The sequence below is a fragment of the Crassostrea angulata genome, chromosome 6, assembly GCF_025612915.1.
Source record: "Crassostrea angulata isolate pt1a10 chromosome 6, ASM2561291v2, whole genome shotgun sequence".
In the NCBI taxonomy this organism is placed as follows: Eukaryota; Metazoa; Mollusca; class Bivalvia; order Ostreida; family Ostreidae; genus Magallana; species Magallana angulata.
In genome coordinates this window covers 7,252,057-7,265,654 of record NC_069116.1, presented here as the reverse complement: position 1 = coordinate 7,265,654, position 13,598 = coordinate 7,252,057, and the positions used below count along the sequence as shown (strand labels likewise).

General features: G+C 33.2%; 2 protein-coding genes across 2 annotated transcripts; both read right to left on the bottom strand.

Annotated features, from left to right (window-relative positions):
* Positions 1 to 1,070: 1,070 nt before the first annotated feature.
* Positions 1,071 to 5,608, bottom strand: LOC128189215 (suppressor of cytokine signaling 4-like). The gene has a single exon (XM_052860739.1). It carries the CDS (start codon positions 5,467 to 5,469, stop codon positions 4,303 to 4,305), a length of 1,167 nt encoding a protein of 388 aa, XP_052716699.1. The 5' UTR covers positions 5,470 to 5,608; the 3' UTR covers positions 1,071 to 4,302.
* Positions 5,609 to 6,758: 1,150 nt separating this feature from the next.
* On the bottom strand, positions 6,759 to 13,467 carry LOC128189890 (valacyclovir hydrolase-like). The gene is made up of 8 exons (XM_052861677.1): positions 13,264 to 13,467; positions 12,424 to 12,480; positions 11,694 to 11,794; positions 9,939 to 10,105; positions 9,546 to 9,699; positions 8,802 to 8,933; positions 8,550 to 8,673; positions 6,759 to 8,400 (listed from the first exon to the last, which is right to left on the bottom strand). The coding sequence occupies exons 1-8, from the start codon at positions 13,371 to 13,373 to the stop codon at positions 8,286 to 8,288; spliced, it is 960 nt and encodes a 319-aa protein (XP_052717637.1). The 5' UTR covers positions 13,374 to 13,467; the 3' UTR covers positions 6,759 to 8,285.
* Positions 13,468 to 13,598: the final 131 nt, after the last annotated feature.

Below are 13,598 nucleotides of genomic sequence, written 5' to 3'. Positions count from 1 at the left end.
CCTGACAAGATTTTCAATGTTTAATTGTGTAACATTGGGTACCAATATGATATTTTAGTACGATATCATAATGTCAATGTAATCAATGACAGAAACATTGTCGTGATATCGATAGTATCACGTGGCTGTAAAATATCAATAACATTACGTTTTGCAACAGATGTACGTTGCTCAATATTTCAATTTTTGTATTTTCAATGTTCATTTCATCTAAGGTTGATGCCTAATTGTGTATGCATTTTAATAATTTATTACAACGATGCGTTATACATTCATGCTCGGATCCAGGGGGAGGGGGGGTCAGATAGATAATTTTGTTTTTGAGGGGGGTGGGAGGGTCCAAGGCATAAACCTAGAACATTTTGACTATCAACGTAGCTTTCACATCAAAAGCATATTTACTTTATTTTAATAAATACCAGGTAGAAAAAATATATTCAATCGTCTCAGCTCTAGTGCTTATTTTTCTACAATAGTAATTTTTATGATTAGTATTCAGTGTTTTTAAATTCAAATGTCAGGTGTCGTTTTCCTCGAAAGATACAGGACCCTCAATCCTTTTTTTTGTAGATAATTCTCAATCAGTTGTTTTATTATATTTTTTTGGGTAATTTCAACTACAGATAATCCATCCCATGTCTACATGTGACATGTCCAACCATTCCTGGCACGTAACAACGGGAGATGAGTGGTAAGCCTAAGGTTACCCCAAAAGCGATATTAGAGAACGCCTTATATTGACAGGGCTCATTCTCTCTACCTTACCACCACCGACACAACTACCAGTATCCCGTAAAGCTATTTTCGGAGAAAACACTAATTATTTACCTGCATGCACACTTCTTTTTTTTTTTATCAGAAGTCAAATTGACCACCACTTTTGGCATGCTTAACTGAAACAGATGTCACATACTGAACAAAAGCCACTGAAGCATATTAGTGATTTAAAAAAATTATTAAATTTTTTAAAATTTCAAAAAGAAAAAAATACAATGTAGTACTAATACACTTCCATACAAAACTACAGTCAAGTACTCATGAGCAGTAAAAAAAAAAACGAGAACAAATCATACATTTGTGGATTTGCAGTTTATTCATAGCAACCTAATCAGCTGTCTCCAAATTTGTAAATACAATGCGTATCAACAGAGGTGAGAATGGTCACATCTACAGTTATAGTGAGTGATGAACTGATGGTGAAAACAAGCTGATGGGAACAAACGACGCAGAGTAGGTAAGATGTGAAGTCACTGGGCACTCCCTGTGTACAAGCAACCCCCCTCCCACGAAAAAATGTGAAATATTTTATGTACCACTTTAAAAAATGCTTACAGAAGTTATTTAACTTGAATGACTTGAGTACCACCAGAGGAGCCCAGCTTCAGTTATGGAATGATAGATGACACATATGAATGAATATTTCTGTAGAGGAAATCAAAGCTAATACATGTACAAAAATGTGTGCTATGTCTTTAAGTTTACAAAAGTCACAAAAACAACCTTAAAGAGCAGCTCTGCTACTAATAGAACAATTCTATAATATGAGTAAAAAGTCAATTTACAACCAATAGGAAACAATCAATTTTGTCATGGGTTGTTATCATATATATCATAGTCAGAAATGGGAAAAGTGTTTCATCTGCTATATCATAAATACAATGCTTTATTAGGGTCTCAGATTTGGAGATAGCTGAGACTGACCCCACCAAAATTACAGACATTGAGACACTTGAAGAATGGGGTTGAAGGGTGGTTCATTGGGTGGTCTGTCTGTCTGTCTATCTGTGGTCTCACAAAGACATTAAGCACTCTTCCTAACCCATCACTAAAAATCAAATCTAAATTAAATGCCAATAAACAGTTCATTTTAAAGTTACTTTTGAACATACATGTAAAACATTAACATATTTTCACTACAAATGATTTCATTAAAGATAAAACAATACTAGTCCTTTTCTTATCCCTAATACTTCATTGTCATAAGATGTACATGTACAATGTAAAGAAGATTTGAGCACATCTGGTGAAATGCCAATATGATTTTAAATTTATGTATTCTAAAAAAGACTGGTTTTTACAATAGATGCAGCCATTATTGCACATTAAAAGTGATGAAAAAATCCAGCACCATAGTACTTCTTGTGAAAAATATTGCACTTAAACAAAAAAGAATCTACAAAATACTTGTACCAAATTAAAAGAGAAAGAACCCATCAAAGACTGATCATAGCTAAACAGAGAAAGAAAGGAAAGGGGGATAACTCCATTAATTAATTTACTGTGAAATCATTATAATTCGTAGTGGCTCATTTTTCGTGGTATTCGTGGGTAGCCCTCCCCCACGAATTTAAATCCTCAACGAAAACAAATTTATAAAGAGTTATCTGTGTTACTGAAACAGTAACCGACGCATCCATGAAATTACATCCCCACAAATGAGCAAAAAAGTCATGATCCACGAAAATTGGCCCCCACGAATTTAAATGATTCCACAGTATTCTATTGTTCTTATGTTTTTATGTAGCCTAAAAGTAAATGCCAATCAACTTGAAGAATAGCTACTTCTGTTTGGACATCATTGGAAATCCAATCTCCCACACAGAGACCACTGGACAACTTACTGAACTTCTTTTTGTCTTTATAAACATTCATTATTCTCAATCTACCCAAGAAAAAATGAACTCTTGAATTTTGTTTTGATGTTATAAAAACAAAGAGCATGATATGAAAATATGTGGTTGTTTAAAAACAATCATGATAAATGCATGCTTAAGCAAAACCATTAATTGGCAAGCTTCACTTCAGGAAAGTGTGAAGGATCAATCAGAATAAATATAAATTACTAGTATTGATAAGAATAAGAAAAATTCAGTAAGATGGCCCATGGTCAGTAAGCTTCTGTGAGAAGAAATCAAAATTCAACAAGGATAATATTGGACTGAATTTACAATACCAAATGAATGTTCTACTTAACAAAATACAAAAAAAAATACACTTGTATTCTACTCTTGCTGTCTGTATACTGGTACCTATCATACGTTTGTAAAGTTCATAAACTGGGTTAGGTGAGATCTAAATGTAAAGGCTTACTATGTATATGAAAATGCCCAAACTCAGTAACAGCCTAAATCTTGATATATGCAAAAATGACCTTGTGTAACGCTTGTAGAAAAAAACTAACAAACTGTAAAAAAAAAAAAAAAAAAATAATAATAATAAAAGCCAATACATTTACACACAAAAAGAAGAAACAAAATCATGTTGCAAGAATGCAGATTGCAATTCCAATCAAAATTAAAGCTAGTAGTAAGCGTTCTTGTGTAGAAACCATTGCTGTCTCTTGCATCGAAATCAAAAAACAAAATATTGATTAATGTTACAATGTAAGAATAACTTGTAGTTAAAAGTCCACAAAAAAAAACAAAACAACCCACTATAAACAATAACGTGTTATAACTGTGGACTTTCTTTTGCAGAATACTGCACCACATTACATTAATAAATACATGTACAATATACTACAAATTTTGTGTAAATTTACATTTCGATAAAGCATTGTGTGATAAAGCTTATTCATGACAATGTGTCGAAAGAGACTACCCAGGGTACATAGGCATTTTAATTTAAGTTGTACTTCTAAATAAATTAAAGTGTTTAAATTTTCAAATGCACATGTCAAATAAAACTGAATGTACCTGTCCAATTTGATATTATGAAATATGTCAATTAGATTATTAATCTTCTAAATTTTGTGTTTCATAAACAGATTTTTCATTCAAGTACTTATCCACACCATACAACTTGCCCAACCTGTATACAATTCAAATACAGTATAGAGGGAAATCCAGAAATTGTACCATTTATAAATGGAACACAGTTTTACTCGTTGTAATCCAAGAAACATCTACATACAGCAAAGAAATTTACAAAAATCAGATCTTAAATATAACAACTATTGAATAGAGAGATTCAAATGTTGAATGAGAAAAAATATAAATAGGATTTTCTGACATCCAAATCTATATTAAGTGAAAGATTTTAAAACATTTATTATGCACTTACAACAACTAAAAGTAATACCTGTAATTTACATTCTGTGATGTCAAATATATTAAAATACATAGCATAATAAATACATATAAAAAAGGCAATTATTGAGCCATTAATTTTATAAGGGGAGGTAATTCCATTAAACAAATATATTTGCACATATTTCTTACAAACACTATGTTTACAATGACATTTAAATATGACAACCGGGAAATTCTTAATTTCGATTTACATGTAGTTTCAATGCTTAATCTAGTACTGATTTTCTTCGATCCATCCTTTAATTTTCTTTGGAAGAGGAAGCTGTTGAATGTGGTCATAGCGAGTGTACTGGCGAATAACAAAACGGCACAAATACTGTAGAGAGCGCACTTGGGTGAATCTTGAAACAGGTTTTGTCAGCCGCACAGGGAATGATGGAGCACCAGGGGATCGTGATCGGGAATAACAAAAAATTCCCGTCTGTGAGTCATTCATTGAGTGTTCAATTAAATCCACAATGGAGGGATATCCTTCTGTTTCAGGTTGAGCATAAAAGCTGAACATTCCATTGCAATGTTCAATCCGTGTATGCCAAGTCCGACCATAAGATCTGAAACTTAAACTTAACAAGTATCGTTCATCAGAACTATCTCGAACCAGGAAAGCACCGTTTTGTTGATTGGCAAGTTTATCTTCTGCTTCTACACGAGTAATGGGACCCCAGTACCAACCAAACTTTGAAAGCCGAAATAACTCTTGAGTCAAATTCCAAACTTTTGGCGCCTCCCGCTCTTCATCACAGTCAGTAAATGTTGGGGATCTAGCTACTTCAATTCTACCCTCCAAGTATGGAAGAGTCACCTTATCAACACAAATGTTACCTTCTTTGACACTTCCATTTTTAACAACACATGCTTTAGTGAGCTGATCTGCCTTAATTTTGTCTGTCACTTGAAAGCGAGCCATGTCTTTCGTCCTACAGCTAGCTTTGTCTTTCTTGACGTTCACGTCATACGCGTCGGTGTTACTTTGTATGTCACACATCTTCTGAAAACTGTTTGAGGTAATATTCAGATCTAGGCTATCACAACTATGAGACGATGAGTTTGACTTGGAAGAGTGATCAGGCGGTTTCCATTTGTTCTTATGTCGTTTGGAGTCGCGTTTTGAAGGCACAGCCATATAGTGGGCTTCGATGTGGTCGCTGTCATGGCCGTCATCACTTTTTCGACGGAGGTTCGTCGTTAGACGACGCTTGAAACTTTTCAAAAGTCCTAACTTCTCTTTCTTCCTCACCTCTGAGTTCGACTCCGGAGCACCAGGGCTGTTGGATTCAGATGTTGATTCCCCATCCCCTATTCCTGTCCCTTCTTCGGTCGGACTTCGCCTACGACGGTGTAAGGACAGCTTCACGCTCTTAAACGTGATACGCTTCATCGTCTCAGCATCAAAAGTGATGTCATGACTTCTCTTAAACCTTAAATATCTTGTAAAATTACGTCAATGCTGACTTTCTATGGGTGATACCCAAGTTGTGAGCAATTCGCGCATGCGTTAAAATAACATCCGGTCACTTCGCAGAAAAAATATTCATTTTGGTTAGAAAAGAAGAAAAATTATGCTAACCATTTTGTATAAAAAGGATGGAATTATATTTCTTTTCTCATGATATAAATTACCAACCTTTTTCTACAGAGTGCACACAATTCGCCTCACAATCGTTTGGGGATCAATGTAATCAGGATGTTTCGTCCTCGGAGTTATTGTAACCAGTATATTCACCCATCAACCGCTTTGGTATATGTATAAATAAACTAGCAATATATCCATAAATGCACTAAAGTAATGCTCAGTGGAATAATCTCACCATGAAAATAAATGTATCTTGTAACTCATCTTGCACAGAAGTAAAATATGTTGATTTATTACATACTTAGTAATAAATACAGGTTTTTTGCACATGTGATACAGACGACATCACAAAATCCGTATCGGCCTCCGGGGCTGATAGAGGTTATCAGCCCTTCAGGGCTGATACGGATCCGTATCACATCCCTTGCGGAATTCCTCTGCCTTTTTTCGCTTCGGCATTTTTTTAATGTTTACAGACGAAAAATAAAACATTTTCAGTTACAGTCGACATTTTTAATTGCAGTTGAAAACTTCAAATGCTAGCAAATGTTTTAAAGCATTACACTTTTAAAACATGATGAAATTCCGTTCTGTAGCTTCATGTTTGTTAAAACAAGAACTCATATTTTTATTAAATACATGTACCGGTACAGACTTTTTTCAAATGATATGAATAATCAATTTGTTCAGGTTGATGGGTTTTCTTTTAAAATTTATTACTTAGTATGTAATAAATATAATAATAGATACCCTTTTCCATATCACAGCTTGTATCAGCCCTCGACCAATATCAACCCTCGGGCCTTCGGCCCTTGGGGCTGATATTGGAGTCTCGGGCTGATACAAGCTGTGATATGGAAAAGGGTACATGTATGTATTATTCTCTATATAATAAATACCATTTATAACAAACCTTTTCTTTTTTTTCTTTCTAATTTCATTCAATTTTACATATGTATACTGGTTTGAAGTTGAGAAAGATGATAGCAGGGAATGTATAGTGTAGTCAACCTCATATTCAATGAAAAGTCAAGGTAAGAAAATCAATGACAAGTTGTACTGTATGTTGTGTGCAAAAAATAAAAAAAATAAGCGGATGTTAAAAATCTTCATTCTTAAACATTATGCTCACATTTTATCAATTTTATTCTCAAAACACACAATGATAGTAAAATCATGTAATATAATAGTAATTTTATATGCATGTAAAAACAATAACGTCTGCTTATAATTGCCAGTTCACAAACCAGCTAAATAAATGATTTGCCAGTTTACAAACCAGCTAAATAAATGATTTGCAATCTCTTAAATTTTTAATCAATTTATACCTGTTATATCTGATAACTTAATTACTGTTACATACTGTAACAAAAATCTTAAAAAAGCAATTTCAAATTAGAAGATCTAGCGGGAGTTACCACAACATTAATTAAAGTATACACAATAGATAACTATGGACTGACTCACATGATGGAGTGTCTACACAATAGATAACTATGGACTGACTCACATGAAGGAGTGTCTAAGTTATTTTTCTGAACTAGCATACATTCATCATGTTTTCAAGACATTCAATTTTATAGATGCAGGTAAAAACAATTTGCTGGTATAACAAAGATAGTAATGCAATAAAAGGTTTCAAACCAACCCAGGTCATTACATACAAATCACACAAGCATGTTATGGCTTGCAAAAATACTAGTTATGGCTGTTTTGTGCAAGTTGGGGTGAATTGCGGGATACATACACTTAGTAACACATTGTCCCAACATGTCTATTGCTACTCAATCTTATTATCAAATTCACTATATACATTAGTCAAAAGTCAATAACTCTAACTTTTGATGGCTTTATAAATAAGCCATTATAAATATATTTTTTGTAAATTAACATTTTAAAAGACACATTATTTTAAAATGACAATTAATAGTACATGTATATACATGTATATGGCAATTCTGACTAAGAAAAGGAGAAAATTTAGCTATCTATACAAAGCTATCTATACAAAGCTATCTATACAGTACTAAGGGTTGTTTTACACATGTACTAGATTTTAGCTGTAAAAACTATGATCAGTACAATTTTGAACATACATGAATATGTACTATTTAGCTTTTTTTTGTACTGTTGTGGCAGTACTCTGCTGTTACAAAAGTACTATGTACTTTTTTTAAGCTATTTGTACTATGCTGTTGCTACCTGAAAAAAAAACTATGCTGTAGCTTTTTGTACTGTTGTGACTATATGTGCTCTGCTATTACAAGAGCTATATGCAGCATGCTAGTAATGCTACAATGACCAGAGGTACTGTTACACTAGCTGTACATGTACTATACTTGCACTTACCCCTACTGTAACATTATGCTGCCTAGATGTCTCATCAAGATTAACTACCTTTTCATAAGCTTGATAACACTGTATAATTACCAGTACATCAACAGAGTAGTTTATCCATCAAATCAAATTAAGCACAATACACATACGCTGTCATTTACAGGTGTTTCTGAAAAATGTGTAAACAAAATTTAAAAAAAAAAGAAAGGTGTACGGTACATGATTCCTGTATAGAAACAAATAATGCAGGCACATATTCTTTGATGGTGTGTCTCTTGTTACAGCTACAGATGACTCGGAGATTTCATGGATGACCTCAAAAAGTTTTCCACCAAGAAGTTAAACTCTCTGTAGTATCTGATATGAAGGTTGTGTTTCCCCTCAGGTAACATATATAACCTACAAGGGAAAAAATCCAGGTTAAAAAATATATCTTAATTCATGCCTTGATCTTGTCTTGTCTAGCTAGAGGTTTGGTCTAAAGGACTTCCTCATGCGCAGATCCAGAAAATCCCCCCCTCCCCCCCCCCCCCCCTGGATAATGGTACCTTGATCCTTTGATATGATGATGCAGGTAGTCTGGGTGTTCCAGAGGCACCAATGGGTCCTTAATTCCATGAATAATAAGAGTCTTGGCTTTTATTTTCTTTAAGTCATCTTTACATATATCACCTGTTTGTAAAAAAAATGTAAAATAAGATACTAGTGATTTGATAATGATAAATTGATATGCATATTGGTTTGCAATACACAACCTTGCTTGATCTGTAAGAGTTACTCCCCTTTGTATGGACACTCACCACTTCGTTTCTCATAATATGCCTGGTAAGCATCCACCCAGTTAGACCACTGCTTCCGAAAATACTCCTCTCCATAGAGAGCCATGAATGGACTTCTCATGGCCTCACTCCAAGTGTCAATATCCCGAATACCTGTACAATTCAAATTCAAATTTTAGTTATCAAAGATCACATTTTCTACAAAATGATATCATTAATCCTGGAATCATTTTTGAAACTGTTATCAAATAACAATACTTCACCAAGAAATTTTTAAATTTTAATGATTGCAAGTTCAATTAATTGCCCTTTGACAGCACACGTTTAACTAAAGATATTGCAAAGAGTAAGATGAACTTCATACAAATCTCTTTGTGAATGTATACCATATGCATAAACTCTCTCTGTATTGAAATATGATGTAAAATGAATAATTCACTGAATACAATTTGAAAACATTGAAATTATCTTCTTTTCTTCAAGGGACAATAACTCTTCAAAAAAAAAGTTTCAGGTGCAAAATGGTCATCTTTTTATATGTTATTAGTCATGTGAATTTGGTTCATTTCACTTTTGTTTTATTTAGTAATATATCTTTTCTTAAAAATTATTAAATTTATAGTTATTCATCATTTCTTTTTTAATACATTGAATACTAGTACCTAATTCCAAAAGAAACTGCAAATTATCTTACTTATGGAACTTGCAAGTAGTATCTCTTTATACACTGAAAAAGAATTCTAAAAAGAAATGAATATGAATTACTGTTGAAGATTTTCATGTCATTCTCTGTGATATAGGCATTGGCTCCCCAGATGATTAAGTTTTTCACCAGGTCTGGATTTTTAGCGGCCAGAATCATTGCTGTTATTCCACCGTCACTCCAACCCATCACTGAGGCTTGTTTTAGTCCAAGTTTCTGATAAAATAAAAGTTACTATCAAATATTTATGCAAATTATTATACTCCAATAAATGAATCTTATTAGCAACTTATAGGTCAATAAGGTCATATATCAGACCATTGAACAAAGAATAATCTTCAAATTACATGAAATCATGCATATAAAAATTTGTATTAAAATAAAAACAGAAGGAGAGAGAGCAAGAGAGAGAGAGAGAGAGAGAGAGAGAGAGAGAGAGAGTTAGATGAACTTACCTGACATAGTCCGTTAACATCATCAGCATCACGCTGCAGAAATTCCAGGGGCCAGGTTCTTGTTGGAGGAATACTTTTACCATATCCCCGTGGATCAAAGGCTACTAGAGTATACTCCTTCTTGTCAAAATCAGACAGCTGTTTAGAAAAATCTGTTCTGGAGGATCCTTTATAACAAAATGAAAATTATTATCTTTCATTAATTGCATGTTAACACTGGGAGAAATTGTGGGAATGTTTTGCACCCTCTCAGTAATTAAGCTTCTAAGAGACTACATATAACAACCCACACCATTAGATACCAAACAGATAAACACTTTCTCTTTTTGTTTGCAAACATATATATTTACATTCTCCAGTGTCTTTGCCTGTGATAACACTACGTATCGATTTTGTACTACCGGTATATAACCCATAATACAAATGACGACAAATTGAGGCGCTAGCGGGGTTTGCTTATTTATATTTAAATATTTAATCATACGATGGCTTAAAATTATATAAATATAAGTAATAAGGAATCATTCTTTGAATATCATGAGGTGTTAATTTTGGTCGGGGCGTGATCAAATCTATCATAAAGCCCTTCGGGTTTAATGGTTTTATTTACTACAAATGTTCCTCTGACTTACTTACCATGAAGTGCTCATAGACATCATGGAATATTAAAGTATGTTAGCAGAGTAAATACTGTTCATATTTACACAATAACTGACAGTGATTTTATTGCTAAATTGAAACATACTGTAAATTCCTTATATTACACAAGTACTTAATTCCACTGTTTTGTATCAAATCGCGATAATATAAAATCGCAATCACCAATTCTTTGTTAAAATTGCCTTTAGGTAGCAAGGGACAGTTTCGAATAAAGTAACCGTCAATATTTTTGTAAAATTGAGAGTTGCTGTACTTGAAGGCTTATGAGTGTTGCTAAAATTCATGAAATGATTTTTAATGATTATCATTAGTTAGAGGGGTGTCTGTTGTTGAAATTGATATGCAATATGTAGGCCCCTTATGTTAGGTACATGAGAATCAGAAGTAAAATGCGAAACCTGCGGCTATGACTGTTGTGCTGACTTTACACAGTGAAATTGCAAGTTACAGACGGGAGGTAAAATAACACGAAAAGTAGGTGGATGGGACATTGTAAACTATACACTGGTAAGTTTCTGACATGTGATAGTGCAACATGCACGCGGTACAGAAGGTCAACCCTCTGCAGGGAATTAGCTGGGGGAGGTCTAAAAAGCTGAAAAATCATGAAAAATTAGCAAAATATGAAAGGGTCAAAATCTCATAAAAACCAGTATGTAGAGAATTTTACAGGTTTTGACTAGTAATTTTATTCAGAAATTAGTGATTGGCCTTATAAAGAGTGAATTAAAGGTATTTGTGCTGAATGGGAACTGAGGAAATTCTAGTTACAGAGTTCCGAAGACATGCATCTCTCGGCTACAGTGAATTGTATCAAAAAAACTGTCCCCTGCCACCTTAGTTCAAAACTGTCTGGAAAATAAAAGCGAGATTTTTAAATCCGTGAGGGTTGCTTCTTGCGATTTTATCTACAGTAACAAACAAGGGCATGCAGACAGAAACACTTTTTGGTGAAAACGTAAGACAAGTAAAATATAATGAAATTGAATAAAAAGTTGGGAATATATGGTTTTGTATAAACTTTTAATGTTAAAAATCATTCACTGTAAATATTTACAACTTTGTCATAAGCTCTCTAACAGCCTCGGATCTTACCAAGGGCTCCAGGTAGCAGCAGAACTGTGTGAGGTCCATCTCCTGTTGTCTCAAAATGAAGTCGAACGCCATTCACAGTTATTTTGTGAGATAGGATTCCACTTGAATGTAAAAAGTATATGATAATCATAAAAATATACTTTCAATTTTAGACCCATGGGAATTAATATTTGTAGATTCAGTGAAATTTATAGTTTCTTGAGTATGTTTAATTTTTGGACAAAGATCTTGACAATAAAATCTGTTGTCACATATTATCTCATCTCAGTGGCGTCGGAAGCAAATTGAAGGGGGGGGGGGGGGGGGGGCTAGTATACCTATGACTCCAAATTTTATTATTACTATTAATATTAATATTCTGATATATTTTGCAACAATTCTGTTTGCTACAAGAAAAAGTGGAAAAAAAGAAAAAATGTCATTTCATTAATTACAATGTGTCTATTCATGTTATTTTTCAGTTTTTGATTAAAAATAACAATAAGCATCACATTTTAAGACATGTTTTCATGAAATATATCAAATGTTGCTGTAAAATATCAAAAGTAAAAAACTTTCTTTTTAGTAACAAAAAGCTAGTTCATTGTTGCCAAATTGATATAACTTTCTTCTTACTTAGCAAAAATGTAAAGAGAATTGGACAGAGAATTGTTACTGAAATAGCTTGTTCTAGCCATATAGATTAACTGTATCATACAAATACAGTTAATGAGGGTTTGACAAATGTTACCTTCTTCTCTGCTCATCCAGGAACATGGCGTTTCCCTGCTGGATTAGAGAGTAGAACCTGTTAATAATATCAGATCAGTGTCAGTTCCAATAAAATCTATCTGTTTAATACAATCTTATTCTTACTATTCTTTTCATACTTTATACTTAAATATTTATAACCTTTACTTTCTACAATTATTTCTATAATAAATCAATGATATGCAACAAAATGCATTTATCATTTCATGTCAAAGAGGTTAAAGATCACATATTTTTAATCAACTGAGAGTCAATCTTGCTATTTTCGCCTGGTATATTCAAATTGATATAAATATATACCTTACAGCTAAATAATTGGATCTATGAAAAATTGCCCAACCAATTCTCTCTAGAATGAAGTAAAAAAAAATTAAAAAGAGCTTTATTATTTTAACCATGCACAACTAGAAGCCAATTATTTTTGGGGGGAGAAATGTAAAAATCAAAAAGATCTGAGAACACCACATTACTGCATGTACACAACTGACACCATAAAAATATAGGCCCTTGACTTAGAACTATTAAAAATGCAAGTTATACAAAATAAAGATATGAATATGATGTGCTGTTTGATAGCCAAAAAATCTTATCACGAAAATAATTGTATCAAATTATTATATATTCATTATAACAAAATCACGACTTTCACCTTAAAACTAAAATGTCAAGGTCAGTGTAAAAAGACTATAGAGATTAAAGAATAAAAATATAAACAAAGGGATGAAGGAAATCTGTCTTACCTAGAAAGAATAATCTTACCGTGACCAGGCTTCGCTAGTTAAACAGGGTCCGTAGGACCAGAACACTATCTATGTCTTACCTTGGATCACCGGAATCCGAGTGCACAGATTTTACTTGCTGTTCACTTTGTTTAATTGAGGTTCTCAAAGCCCTAATGAGAATAGATCTTTGGTGCAATGCACGAGACATTGTTATTTATTTAAATAAACAGCGAAATAAAAACGCAAAAAATAATATAAAACTAAAGAGCGGAACCTTGAGCCCGATGTTTATTACAATATTTATTGTCGGCTTTTCGATGCCGACGTTAATTGGCAACGCCCACTTTAAATATCGGAAAGTCGAAAAACTACGTTTGTAGAATGATCACTTTAATTTACGAACTGTAGCTAATGACGTTTTTAGCTGGGCTCT